The sequence below is a fragment of the Phalacrocorax carbo genome, chromosome 3, assembly GCF_963921805.1.
Source record: "Phalacrocorax carbo chromosome 3, bPhaCar2.1, whole genome shotgun sequence".
Lineage (NCBI taxonomy): Eukaryota > Metazoa > Chordata > Aves > Suliformes > Phalacrocoracidae > Phalacrocorax > Phalacrocorax carbo.
The window spans coordinates 99084907-99100099 of NC_087515.1; the positions used below are offsets into that span (position 1 = coordinate 99084907).

Here is a 15193-nt window from a genome sequence, read left to right on the forward strand (position 1 = left end):
ATAGCTTTAAGTAGCTAATCATTCATCAGTGAAGAGTAAAGGGACTTCAGCTTTTTCAGCTAATCTCTCTTTTTGGGTCTGAATGAGGGAAGTACTTCTGTTGAAATTGCTGGCAACAAAAATACATAGCAACTATGTCAAATACTATTCCTGTACTATGTTGTTATTGATATCAAAGTAAAATAGGAGATTATGCATGAAATCTATACAGTTAAAAGTGTTTGCCTTTCACATTTTTTTAACTGAAGTCTTGGGTCTCCAGAATTCACATAAACATTTTCAATATGCACTTACAAGTTGGACTAATGTGTTGTTCCCAGCTGCATTGTTCATTGTTAGGGATAACAAAAAATATTTTTACAAATACATTAACAGCAAAAAGAGAACTGGAGATAATCTCCATCCTCTATTGGACGCAGAGGGGAACACTGCCACCAAGCATGAGGAAAAGGCTTTGCCTTCTTTGCCTCGGTCTTTAACCACCAGACCAGTTATCCTCAGGGTATTCAGGCCACTGAGTTGGAAGGCAGGGATGGATTGCAGAATAAACCCCCCATAATCCATGAGGAAGCAGTTTAGAACCTGCTGCTCCACCTGGACACTCACAAGTCTATGGGGCCAGATGGGATCTACCCAAGAGTACTGAGGGAGCTGGCAGAGGAGCTCACCAAGCTGCTCTCCATCATTTATCAACAGTCCTGGTTAACAGAAGAGAGCCAAGATGACTGGAGGCTTGCTAGTGTGATGCCTGTCTACAAGAAGGGCCGGAAGGAGGATCCAAGGAACTACAGGCCAGTCAGGTGTGGAGCCGTGCTGTGGAATGAGAGTGCTCAGTGGGCAAGTGCAGGACAACCAGGGGATCAGGCCCAGCCAGCATGGGTTCACGAAAGGAAAGTCCTGCCTGACCAACCTGATCTCCTTCTATGACCAGGTGACCCACCTAGTGGATGAGGGAAAGGCTGTGGATGTTGCCTACCTGGACTTTAGTAAAGCCTTTGCACTGTCTCTCACAGCATCGTCCTGGAGAAGTTGGAGGCTCATGGCTTGGACAGGTGTACTCTTCCCTGGTTAAAAAACGGGCTGGAAGGCTGAGCCCAGACAGTTGTGGTTAATGGAGACAAATCCAGTTGGTGGCCAGTCATGACCCAGGGCTCAGTGTTGGGGCCAGACTTGTTTAATATTTTTATCAATGGTCTGGATGAGGGGATCGAGTGCACCTTCAGCAAGTTTGCAGAAGACAAATAGGCCACACCTTGAAAATTGTGTTCACTTTTGAGCCCCTCAGTACAAGAGGGACACTGAGGTGCTCAAGTGTGTCCAAAGAAGGGCAACAAAGCTGGTGAAGGGTCTAGAGAGCAAGTCTTACAAGGAAAGGTTGAGGGAACTCAGGTTGTATAGTCTGGAGAAGAGGAGGCTGAGGGGAGACTTTATCACTCTCTACAACTACCTGAATGGAGGTTGTAGTGAGGTGGGTGTTGGTCTCTTCTCCCAGGTCGCTAGTGATAGGATGAGAAGAAACGGCTTCGGGCTGCATCAGGGGAGGTTTAGATTGGGTATTGGGAAAATGTCTTTACTGAAGGAGTGGTCATGCATTGGAACAGGCTGCCCAGAGAGGTGGTGGAGTCACCATCCCTGGAGGTGTTCAAAAAACATGTAGACATGGGACTTCAGGACATGGTTTAGGAGACATATGAGTGTTGGTTTGAAGGTTAGACTTGATGCTCTTAGAGGCTTTTTCCAATTTCAATAATTCTATGATTGTGTGTTTTCTTAAACATTGTTCTACTTCAGGGTTTTACATTTGGCTTCAGATTACACAGGTCTATTTTTATCCTGTTCCCTCTTTATCTTGTTTCTAACAACAGCATTCAAGAAGTCAGTAAATGTTAACACTGCTATGAAGTTACGTATTTATATAAACATACCTAAACAAGAGACTCATAGCGACAAACACGTGTACATTTTTAAATGGGAATTTGGGATTAATTCTTTTTTTACACAACTATTAAGAGATTTTGTATACATTTTGAATGAAAATAAATAAATAGATTTGCAGGTTTAGAGGACCAGTTGTTCATCTGTTCTGACCAAAGGTTGTTATATTGCTTGCCTATATATTAAGGCTTCTGTCTTGTATATGGTTAAAGTAGGATCTTTCAGAAAGCATTGATGTGAAGACATCAGCAACTGTAGAATCCAGTTCTTTCATAGTAGTCTAGTAGAGAGACATCACTGGTAAAAATATGTGATGCGTTTCTAACTTCATTTTGGTTTGCTTCTCTTTTCAGTCATTTGCTTTTGTTACTCTCTTCTCCACTGAATTAACAATCCCTTTAGTGCTTGATATTTTCCCCATCCAAGGGCTGTAATCAAATCACCTTTCACTCTTTAGAAAAAAGATTGAGTCTGACATCGTGCTTGGGAATGATAGAATAAAAAACTCAAAACACCAGTTCTCCAGAATTCCTTTTATTGACATGGTTTGTCAAACCCATGAGGCATAGATGTTCAGGTGAAACAGCACTGCCCTTGCTTTTCACATAAGATGCTGATGACAAGAAATTAAAAATTAGGGGAATGTCAAAGACATAAGTAGCATCAATGGTTAAGGAAACATTCCTGATCAAGACTGAATTCTTCCTAAAAGACATTAGGCAACTGGTAGAGTTTTTTATTGAATTCAGTCGAAGTAGATGTATGAAAGATGTGACTTGTGTTTTAGACCATGAGTGCTTTTGCTGCCTCGGTATCTTAATTTAAAATTATCCCTCTTGACCTGGTTAGGTAATTGGCTCCCATTTCCCACTAAATTAAATGGTTTTTTTCTAAATTAACAAAAAGAAAAAAATATAAAATTTTGCCCTTTGCAAGGAGATGTCAAAGAGAAAAGAAATTGAACACTTTTTTTGCCATCCTTGATACATTTTTTCCTTGATCCCATGCTGTGATTAGCAATATTTCCTTATTTCTTCTCGGGCTTTTCTCTATTCCTCTTCTAGCTACTTTTAGTCTTCCTTAAAAGAAAGTTGCACTATCTCTTTTTTTTGGTTTTTTTTTTTTTTTTGTTTTTTTTGTTTTAACAGAACAATGTTCTTTCCCTAGTTTCACTAAAATGGTCATAGCATTACCAAAATGGCACCTCTTTCATCTGGTTTCGCTAACCAGCCTTCATTGTTCTATGTTATTTTGTTCATTTAGTCTTTCCCTGTTTTAATAATCCCATCCAGTGCCATTTTTTAACAAAAGGCTAAGAATATGTTTGTAATAGTGGCAGAAAAAACGGGGAGGACTGAACGGATTCAGGGGTAGAAGCAATGGCAGGAACAATTCATTAATCCATTTGGCTTGTGGAATTACACTCTCTGGAATTACACTTCCTTTGGGTAGAGCAGTTGGAGTTACTGTTTTGCTGATTAGCCTTCCCATGTTCAGTAATGTGGGTGGGTCAGGAGCACCCATTCTTGTCAAAAGTGCTAATCAAAGTTTAAAAAAATTAGGGTAAGCATTGATATATGTAACCTGGTCTATGAGTACTGCCACAGTGCAGTGTATTGAAGTACAACAGGACAGCTAAATACTAAATTGAATAATAAGAAACAATTGACTAATCCACATCACTTCATGCTGCAAATGGTCTTGTATATGTGCACTAATACCAGTCAATGGCCTTGTTCTGAGGAATGGCCGTCTTGGTTTTTCCTATTAGCAAGCTCTAACATCTGCAAGTTGCAATATACTTTTACTGTAATTTGGTTACTATGGTGATGAGGGATAGCAACAAATTCATGAAACATTCTTTGAATGTCCTCTGATGCTAAAGAGAAGTGAATAATATGTCCTAAAAGAAAGATCCAATTCATTTTGCTTGATTGGAACAAATATTTCCGATGAACTGAGAGATAAAAAGGAAATTGTGTTTTGACCCTTTTTCTGCTAATGGGAGTTTCTTGTATAGTGTTTGTTGCATCAGCTGTTCTGGTATATAATAGAGACAAAGTGTGATATTTAGATCTCCTCGTAAATGTTCTATGTCTTAGAGCGGTTCTATATAGCTACTCTGTGTTGGTAAGGAAATTATTAGAATCTCACATACTTATCTATTAATTGATTTAGAATTAATTAGCTATGTTTACCTGGAAGTTTACAATTCTGAATTAAAAATATTCTGTTACCATTTCAGAAATATGCATCTTTTTATAAAGTATAATTTTATGAACATCTATTCTTAATTCAATTTATTCAAGTGACTAACAAAATGTGGAATCAATACATCCTACTACTTCAGAATGGATTTATTATGAAGTTAATGTTATTGCTACAGCAAATTACTGAAAAAATGCTTCTGATGTCATCTGTAAGTATGTGTTAGCAAGGTGGTTTAAATCAGAAAGTACAGGATATGTTAAAAGCATATTTGTTACATAATTCTCCAGAAGTAAATGGAAGTAAATTCTTACCTGCTATAATTCTGATATATCTTTGAAGTTGTGCAATTAAAGAGAGTTAATTGTCCAAAATACTTAAGCAGCTCCTAACTGTTCAGGTATGCAGGTAGATTAGTAAACACCAGCCTGGGGTTACAATAACTGAACAGAACATGGGAAACTACTGGACTTAACATGAGAAGTTGCTGAGTTTAACATGTAACTGAGTGAGTGGCTGACAAAAGTTACAGATAGTGTAAGAGTGATTGGATTCCACAGACGGTTAAGGAAAAAATTTGTGAGGCAGGAAAACTTCACAGATAATTAAAGGGGGGGGGGGAACTGAGGACTTTTCAGGGATTACTTTCTTGCAAGGCAAACAAAGCCTGGCAACGATATCAGTAATCCCACATAAAGACAAGATTGTCTAGATAACTGTATCAGAAATACTGAATTCGTATATGGAGGTAACAAAACTGGGGCCAATGGGGACAAACACTTAGGCAAGGATTGTTTATCTGGGAGAAGAAAAGGGTGATGAAAGGTAGGGATCAAGGTAGACAGGAGAAGTACAAATATGGGAAAATGCAGGTAAAAGGTGATAAAACGGCCAGCTGAGTGTAAGCAGGCTGCAGCTCATTACTCTTCTCTGGCTGAGCCCTGCATCTGGTCATTGCAGTCTCCTTTCTTTACCATTTCTGCAGTACCACGGTGGTGTGCAGGAATGGTAAAGCTGCACACTAGAATGATACCCAACAACTAGAATGATACCCAGATCTGGAATGACTCAAGGTCTGAGCCAGCAAGTTGACAAGAGGTCAGGGATGCAGGTATGGATATCAGACAGACTAAACCTGTGCTAACTTTTGATGGATCCATTAATGTGGGTTTATCTGTGCATTTAGAAAGTGAGGCAGTGTGTATGTTTGCTGGTGAACTTCAATACTGACTACCCAGAGAGGAGGAAAAAGTTTGAGCCATTGTTGCTGTTCACACTCACATGAGTGCTCTTTGTGTTTATGTGGTGCAGGTAAAGACACTGGTTTCCTTGTTGATCCATGTAGTCACTGTGCCTGTATTGTGTCATGTGTGTGTGTGTGTGTGTGTGCATGCACACATCATTGTGTGTGCACCTACTGAAAGTACAATTCAGCTTCACTACTGGCTGGATCTATAAACAGGAAAGGGAACAACCTCCCTTAATAATAACTGCTGCAAAAGAGATCTTCAGCGACTCGTCAGTGTCTCCTGGGTCTATGGTTACAGTTCTCATCCTCCCTTTGCTACAGATGAGTTTACTCACTCCTACCTGTTTCTCCACATTCATTCACCAAAACAAACAAAACATACAGGAATATTCTAAGTTCCTTGCTTTTTAAATGGTGATAGTTTACAGGTGTCCCAGGCAGCAAATGGAGTTTCACAGCATAGACAATTTAAGAAAAGCACAATAAACAAAAGCCTCTCAATACCTCATAAAACAAAACAAAACAAAAAATAGAATTAATGAGAAATAGTAAGGAAACACAACATAGTGACAATGTAACGTTTATAGACAGCATATCAGAAAGCATAATTCACTCAAACAATCCCTAATTTTTTATGCTTATTTCTTTTAGGTCCATTTTGTGAGGAACCTAGTGATCTTTGTGCATCTCAGCCATGCCTGAATGGGGGCATATGCCAATATAATCAATCTGGATATGTTTGTGATTGTCTTGCTGGTTTTCTGGGTCACAACTGTGAAATTGATGTCAATGAATGTTCTTCAAGACCATGTCAGAACAGAGGTACATGTATCAATTTGCCAAATGTAAGTATGAATTTCAGAGATCCCTACTGGAACATAGAATTATGGAATCATGGGATGATTTGGATTTGGATTGGAAAGGACCTTTAATGCCATCTAGTTCCAACCCTCCTGCTGTAGGCAGGGACATCTTCCACTAGATAAGGTTGCTCAAAGGCCCATCCAACCTGACCTTGACCACTTCCAATGTTAAGGCATCCACAACTTCTCTAGGCCACCTGCTCCACTGTCTCACCACACCCATGTAAAAAATTTCTTCCTTATTCCTAATCTAAACCTGCCCTCTTTCAGTTTAAAACCTTTACCCCTTGTCCTGTCACTAAAAGTCTTGGCAGAAGGTCTTTTATCATCTTTCTTCTAGGCCCCCTTTATATATTGAAAGGCCATAGTGAGGTCTCCCCAGAGCTTTCTCTTCTCCAGGCCAAACAACCCCAAATCTTTCAGTTTTCCTCTGTAGCCATTTTCATGGCACTTTTCTGGACTCGCTCCAACAGGTCCATATCTTTCTTGTGCTGGGTTCCCAGAACTGGACACAGTACTCCAGGTGGGGCCTCATAAGAGCAGTGTAGAGGGGAAGAATCACCTCCCTCAAAGTGCTGGCCATGCTTCTTTTTATGCAGTCAGGATACAGTTGGCTTTCTGGTCACATTGCTGGTTCATGTCCAAATTTTCATCCAAATTTTTCATCCCCAAGTCCTTCTCCACAGGCCTGCTCTTAATCCATTCATCTCCCACTCTGTATTGACAGTGGTGACTGCTCTAACCCAGGTGCAGGACCTTGCCCTTGTCCTTGTTGAACTTCATGAGTCAAATGGTTCAACTTCTCAAGCTTTTCAAGGTCCCTCTAGATGGCATCCTTTGCCTTTAGTAAATCAACTGCACCACTCAGCTTGGTAGAATCCACAAAATTGCTGAGGGTTCACTCAGTCCCACTGTCTATGTTATTACTAAAGATATTGAAGAGTACTGGTCCCAGTATGAGCCCCTGAGGGGTATCACTTGTTACTGATCTCCATTTGGACATTGAGCTGTTGATTGCAACTCTTTGGACACAGCCATCCAGCCAATTCCTTATCCATCTAATAGTCTATCCATTAAACCTGTATCTCTCCAATTGCTGTGTGAGATGATGTCAGAGGCCTTACAGAAGTCAAAGTAGATAGCATCAGTTGCTCTTCCCTTATCTGTCAACAGTCACTCCATCATAGAAAGCCACTAGATTTGTCAGGCATGTTTTTCCCTTTGTGAAACCATGTTGACTGTTTCTAATCACCTCCCTGTCATCCGTATGACTTGAGATAGCTTCTAGAAGGATCTGTTCCATGAAAGTACCAAAACATTTAATTCTAATGGAACTTTTAAAATTAGCTTTGGATGTTTCTTGAAGAAACACAGCATTGTCTGAATGTGTAGTGTTTCTAATATTTCTATGGTTAAAAAGACCAAATTCCACATTTTCTATTCAGTTTCTTGAAGGTCAGTTTAGAAACTACCGATGTAATTTCTTTTTTTTCTCTCTCTCTAATAAAGCAGATATTAAACATGATACATCAGTCATATTTATTACCTAGTGGTTGTTTCCTATTGTTTCTTTTCCTGTGGTAACTGTTTTTAGTTTCTTTTTTTTCTTTCTTTTTTTCTTTTTGTAAAACAGAATAAATTCATGCAGACTCACAAAGATTTGATAATAGAGTCATATCTAGTAGTATTTCAAACTGCATTGTCAATGTTCTTTCATTAGCATGACTATTGTAAATAAAAGTGACTATACAAAATCAAAATAGTGAAAGAAAAGTTCAAGAGCTCAGTTATCATTTACCAGTGATACATACTCACTCACAGAGAGAGACATCTAAATTGCCATATTGATAGATTTCTAAATTATGCAACATGTCTAAATATTTTGTCTAGTAGATAAACTAGCACATACTATTTTGTACAATCATTTCTATAGACAAACAGATGCAGCAGTTTATTCCACACATATAGAAATCTTTCAACAGATGTTAAAATAATGTTCCCTGATCATGCCTTTAAGACCGATTCTGAAGAAACACCTGAACACTTTCAATTTCACTGGGGGAATAAGCCCCTGTATATTTTTCCTTTGCTTTCTGATGTCAAAAGGCTTAAAAAGAACATTATTTTGTAGAGAAAATAGAGAGTGTCAGGTCAAATATTTTGTTTTGTAAAATAACTTACTGTTCTTACTGTGTAAATTACAGACTGCAGTAATTGACAGATGTCTCTCACCATCGTAAAGAAATACAATCTCCTTTCTTCATATTGAAGGGGAAAAAGGATACAAACCATTTTCTTTCCTACTCTAGTTAGTGAATACTGTTTGGTATCTGAAGTGCCTTGTGCACCGTTACTCTTTGACAGATGCAAACATTACATTGGAACAAATTCAGAAACGAGGAAAAAACATAAATGAAGTATAAAGCTCCTTCTTGATTCATTTATGAAATCACAAAGTCAGCCAAATTTAGGGCTGGTATATTTCCAGCTAGCAAACCCAACTCTGGTATAATGTGTTCTGGAAGGCCTATTCCACTTGTCATAAATTATGTTTGTAAGGTTAGGGGCTAGGAGTGTTTTTTGTTCTGTCTTTGTAAACTGTTTAATATGAGACCCTGCCCTAGTTAGGGTCTCTATAGTAGTGGAAATAAACTCTAATTTCTTTATTGCCTTGGTTACAATAAACAATTATTTCTAATTTCCTTCTCTTCTATAGGATGTGGCATGTATCTGCCTGCCAATATTCACTGGCAAGTTCTGTGAGAGAATACTGAATCCATGTGAATTGTTGCCTTGCTTAAATAATGCAACTTGTGTAGCTCAACAGCAGAACTATAACTGCCGGTAAGATTAGAAATTAATTTATTTCAGTACTTCATTGGATCACTTGATGATATCCCACTGACTGCAGAAAGAAAAGACATCATCAATCACAGAGAGCACAGAAAACTATAAACTTTTCTCTTAACAACTTTTTATTTAATTTCGGTACCCTACTGTGTTAATCTTCTTGAAAACATTTAAAGAGTTATGAATTGTTTCATCATTAATTCTGTAAGATAAAATATACAAATCCTGACACATTGATGACAAAAGAGACAAACTACAGGTACTGCTCCCATTCAGGGTGTAAGATGTTTATGCTATGTTTCTGAAAGGATAAGACAACTGTGTTAATTTCTAATTCACAGACATGCATTAGTAGGTCTTAGATTGATTCTTCAAGCAGCATATTAAAAAGTGCTTCATTCAGAAAGACCATGCTAAAAATTATCCATTTGAAAATAACTGAAGTTACCCAGTAGGTATGTAATTCCATTCCATTTTCTTACACCACTAAGGAGTACAATTGGTACTCTTCACATTTGCTTGGCTTTTATCTGGCTGCCTAAAGTAAGTTCTGCTAAGCATTACTGAAGTGCAGTAAACAACTTTCAAATTTTAGGATATTCATAAAAGCAGAAAATTGAAAGCTGTTGTACATAAAAGCCTGAAAACACATTATGAAGGAACTTAGAAACCGCAAATACATAACAGAAGTACAGAACATAAAGTTTCAGTCCATCAGAAGAGATCCAGTTGAGAAGTCTGGAAATTAAAATATAAGTTGAATTATGTTTACAATTTCCCCCCCCCCCCCCAAAAAAAAAAAAAAAAGACTTTTTAAATAAAAGTTTATTTATATTTACACATAAATACATAGAAACATATACACACATAAACACATACACAGTTAGACATTCCCATAAAGATATGTGTAGCACAGAACAATAGTGTCATCATTTTTCTCCAGTACTTTAATCCAAGATGTAAGCTCCTAATAATTTACTAGTATACAGCCAGTCTTTTACACAGTGTACTGGTGCATGAATTAGTACAAAACAATGCCTGAAGCTTATATTTTAAAATATGCATAACAAGAACAATTAATATAAAGCTGTATATTGCCTTTCTTTAAAAAAAAAATAAAAAAATAGATCCTGGCCCTGTGTGCAAGGCAGACTGAATAATTTACTATTTCACAAAGCAGTGGTAGAAATGGTCTGTACCATGAACCTCACTACACCATGGAAATTGGTTAATAAAAATAACTATGGAAAGGCATGGTGATTTAACAGTCTTTCCATTGATATACTATGTGTGAATAAGAGTAATTATTTAGATCAATATAACAGAAAGTAAAAATGGGCAATTAACAACCCAACTGCACATCCAAAAAAGGGCAATGAAGCTGGTGAAGGGTCTGGAGAGCAAGTCTTATGGGGAGTGGCTGAGGGAACTGGGGTTGTTTAGCCCGGAGAAAAGGAGGCTGAGGAGAGACCTTATTACTCTCTACAAACAACTACCTGAAAGGAGGTTGTAGTGAGGTGGGTGTTGGTCTCTTTTCCCAAGTTGCTAGTGATGGGACCAGAGGAAATGGCCTCAAACTGTGCCAGGGGAAGTTTAGACTGGATATTAGGAAAAATTTTTTCACTGAAAACCTTGCAAGCATTGGAACAGGCTGCCCAGAGAGGTGGTGGAGTCTGCATCCCTGGAGGTATTTAAAAGACCTGTAGACATGGTGCTTAGGGACATGGTTTAGTGGTGGACTTGGCAGTGCTAGGTTTATGGTTGGACTCAATGGTCTTAAGGGTCTTTTCCAACCTAAATAATTCTATGATTCTATGATTTATATTGATTATCAAAAGAATCACTTCCATTTTGTGGTAAAGCTAGGTATTAGAGGTTTTAGTCGTTGAATTAGATGGTACAATCATGCTTACTACTAATATCAAGCGTTAAGATCCTATTAAAATCAGTGGTGCTTAGATTTTACTTTTAATATTTGTGTATTATTCATCCATTCAATTGTGCTATCCGTAAAATACATATTTGCCAAGACAAGCAGGACACATTTGTGGAGAGCTAGTTTGAAAAATAGGATAGGTTATAAGCTTACGATTTTTAACACTAAGAACACACTAAAAAAGGGAAATAACACTCTAGAGAGAACACTATGAATAGAGAAATGAAGAGTGCATCCTTCAGCTTTGTACAAAGTCAAGTGCTTGGCCCTGTATGTGCTGTTTAGGTAAAAATTTTAGATAGTATTCAATTCACATAGTTTTCCCTAGCATGTAAGCTGCATACCAGACTTGCTTGGTGAAGGAAGAGAAGAACTCCAGGAAATTACTCATCTCTTCCAAAGAAAAATATCCAGGTCAAATGAGATGAAGCATATTCTGGAGGTTCTGAATTTTCTCTGTACAGAAGTACAGAGAAAGCCTGAACTGCTATCCTAAACCACACACCAAAACTGCAGACTTTTAACATTAGGTAAGTATGGCAGCACTGGAACTTCATTTCAATACTCAGCCTTAGTTTTGCCATTGAGTAACTGAAGGCTCCAATTAGTGATTGCAATAATTTTTAGTGTTTGTTGTTAATAAGCTGAAATTTATTTCCTCATTTTTTTGAGAAAATAAAATCAGTTTTCTACCACTTAATCCCAAATATTTAACAAATGTAAATTCTGTGTATATGTATGCCTGTATACTTGGGAGGCATTTAGGTGAGAGAAAGCATTTTGAGGGGGTATGAATCACATAATTTCACAAGGAGACCAGACTCAGTAATTCAGTTGTGAGAACTGCAGTCTTGCCAAAGTCAGAGTGCTGAAATATAGAGGACATGTCAAGTTTTGGAGAGGGCCAACAGTCAGAATGTCTTACTGCTTCTAGGATTCAAAATCCTCTTTGTAAATTTATGTCTTGCCTTAGCTACTTGAAAAACAGAGGATGTCAGAAAGATCTAGGAACAGTGGTTTAAGATTTTCAGTTTCTTTAAGTCACAAACTTGGAAGCTTGCTGGCTGTCAGTCAGAAAGCTGTTTTAATTCATTTTACCCAAAGGAAACCTACCATTAACAATGTTGCTTTGTTCAGGAGGTTTGGAGCTGCTCATTCAAAGTTCTAATGAAGGTTTTGTTTAATTTTTGGTAATCATTGCCAAATACTGTAGCTTATGACTACGCCTAGTTACTCCACAAAAATACTATGTGTGTTTCATTCAGTGTAATACTACTATCTGATCCCCTTTTACAGGATTTTAACATTTTAAATAAAAGTAATAGTGTTTAGCTCACATGCATACACAAATCAAATAATAGCTGAATTGACCTTTTAATAATTTTTGTTTTGGTTTGGTTGCCCCTATTTTGTCTGCTTCTCCTCATACCTAAGCTGCTTTCTGCTTATATCCATCACCATCTCAGCTTCTATCCACTTATCCTTTCTTCTTCAGGAAAGCAGTTGTTTTCCATTCTAAATATATAACCAAACAGACTCAATATAATTTGCTTCACTTCAGTTATGATGTATGACTATCTTGTATCCTCATTCCATCTTTTCAGTCTTGATATCACATACAACTTTTTGCTAAGAATGTAATAGTAGCATTTTTTCTTAAATGTCAAAATTTAAGGTGAATTCAAATAGGCAGTGAACAAGGGTATCCATCACAATAAATTGTGATTGTTTACTTTGTATCTTCTATTATCTTTGTTCTTTAGGACAATAAAAAGTCACAAAAAATGTGAAATGGTGTTCTGAGAAAATTTGTTGTTAGTGTCATCTTTGGAACTTACTGACAACTTTTGTGCTGTTAATTTACACTTACCTTCACTGACATTGGTATGTCTATCGCAGAACAACAACAAAAGCAAAAATAAGAAAAATGAGCAAATATAGAAACTATAAGAAGTTTCTAAAACTGCTTTACTAAATTATCTATTTTATGAAACAGTCATAGATTACCTAAAAAAATTGAACCGAGAAACATAGGAGATCTTTCACCTGATTTCTGATCATAGGTAAAAACAAATCTGTAAAAGAAACGTAATTGAGTTGCTCTGATTTGGTTTTGAGTGTTATTTAAATATGGAATTACAACAAAAGATACTTTTTTTTTTACTTCATGTTCCTTTTATATATAAATATAATACATGGATGAATAGTGCTATCATTTAAATGACAACAAATATGCTATACGTTGGTATGAGTACTTTTCCCTTTAGAGGGAAAACTAAGCATGTAACTATCTGATATTTTTGCACATGCTGAAATAAAAGCAGCTAAGTATTATGAAAAACTCCTTTTAGCTACAAGTGAACTGAAAATTTCTTAAGAATAGACTTTGCAAGAATTTTTATTCCAAGTACTTGAAATTGTAGCAATATAATTATAGGAATTACATACAATAATTTTTTCAATAGGAGGGTGAGGATTATATAGTCCATTGGTACTTGTATAGAGTGTCCTCCTGTGGTTGTGTCTCTACTAACCTCAAAGAATATAACTTTTTAGAGAAGATTTTCCCATATCCACCTCCCTCTGTCCAAGTGGTCCTATGCATGGGCAGTGTGGGTGCTCTTCATGGGGGTTTCTGGGGAAATTCAGCGTATTTAACACTTCATCAAAGGCTAATAAGTGGCTTAAGCTTCTGGACATGTTAGATGCTTCTGTGCATCCCTCAGAGGCATATCCATACCCACTGTTTAGGCATCTTTATCTTATTTAGAAAACACAATTAAGGCAGATACTTTCTATTGAATGTTGTTGTCTGACCATTTGCAATTTAATAAATATCCTTTATTCTGTGTGCTACATAACTGTGAGGGTCTTCACGCATTCTGAAACCGGGGATGGTGTTATTTTTTAAATGAGGAAACATAAAATTACTGAATCTCATATCCTTTAGGAGGGAGAGCATACAAAAACTGGAAACAATTCCATATCATCTTCATGATTTCCAGCTTCTGGGCTGAGTCATTAGACAAAGTACCTCTCAGAAAAAGTTAAAGAAACTTTCCATCTATTATTTTTAGGTTCCTTCACAAACATAAATTTTCAGATAACTGGCAATTTGCTTTCTCTTCTATTTAAATCTTTTCTTTCCATCTACCAGAAAGAGCATTTAAACAGACATGCTAACCATGTGTGTAAGAACACATTTAGTGAATTTGACAGGGATTATGTATACATCAAAACACATAAGAGAGTGTTTGCAGTCTGGATTTTACTTTTTGTGCATTTTGAGCAAGATACAAATATTCAAATATTTCATCTATGCTTTCTATTGTTTTTGAGTAACGCTTGTTTACTATCCATTTGGATATCATCAGTATTTTTCTGTATAGGGGATTTTTTTTAAACACTGGAGGCCTAGATAAGAAAAGGATTTGTCTCGTACTAATGACAAGTGCTGCATGAAGCAGAATAAATGTCTGCAGTCCCTTTCACCACAGAAGAGTTATCCATGCCTCAGCTGGCATCACATGGAACTAGCAAACTGTCACAAAATAGAATGTTAGTTTTCTCCTTTAAAGACATATACTAATTACAATTTGTCATGGTTTTAGCTGGGACAGAGTTAATTTTCTTCACTGTAGCTGGTGTAGTGCTGTGCTTTGGACTTAGTATGAAAACTATGTTGAGATAACACACAGATGTTTTGGTTGTTGCTGGGTAGCGCTTGTACTAGTCAAGGACATTTCCAGCCTCCCATGCTCTGCTGGGTGCAAAGAAGCCGGGAGGGGAGGGGGCACAGATAAGAAAGCGGACTCAAACTGGCCAAAGGGATATTCCATATCATGTAACGTCATGCCCAGTATGTTACCTGGGAGGAGCTGGCCGGGGGAGGGAGGCAGCAATCACGGCTTGGGGACCAGCAGCGTCAGTTGGCAGGTGGTGAGAGGTTGTATCATTTGTGTGTCTGTTTTTTTTCCTTTTTCCCTTTTCCTTTTTATTATATTATCATTATTGTTATTATTATAATAATCAATATTATTATAATTATTTTATTTTAATTATTACACTGTTCTTATCTTAACCCACAACGGGGTTTTTTTGTGCTTTTGCTCTTCCGATTCTCTCCCCCATCCCAGAGGGGTGGAGGGAGTG

At 37.3% G+C, this 15193-nt stretch overlaps 1 protein-coding gene across 1 annotated transcript in view; it reads left to right on the forward strand.

Moving 5' to 3' along the window:
- The first annotated feature begins 612 nt into the window (after positions 1-612).
- The window catches only part of EYS (eyes shut homolog), an 888772-nt gene continuing 874191 nt past the window's right edge, over positions 613-15193 (forward strand). Inside the window, exons 1-2 of the mRNA XM_064448569.1 lie at positions 613-841; positions 6044-6214. Of these exons, the coding sequence (XP_064304639.1) occupies positions 613-841; positions 6044-6214 (400 nt within the window). The remainder of the gene's footprint in view (positions 842-6043; positions 6215-15193) is intronic.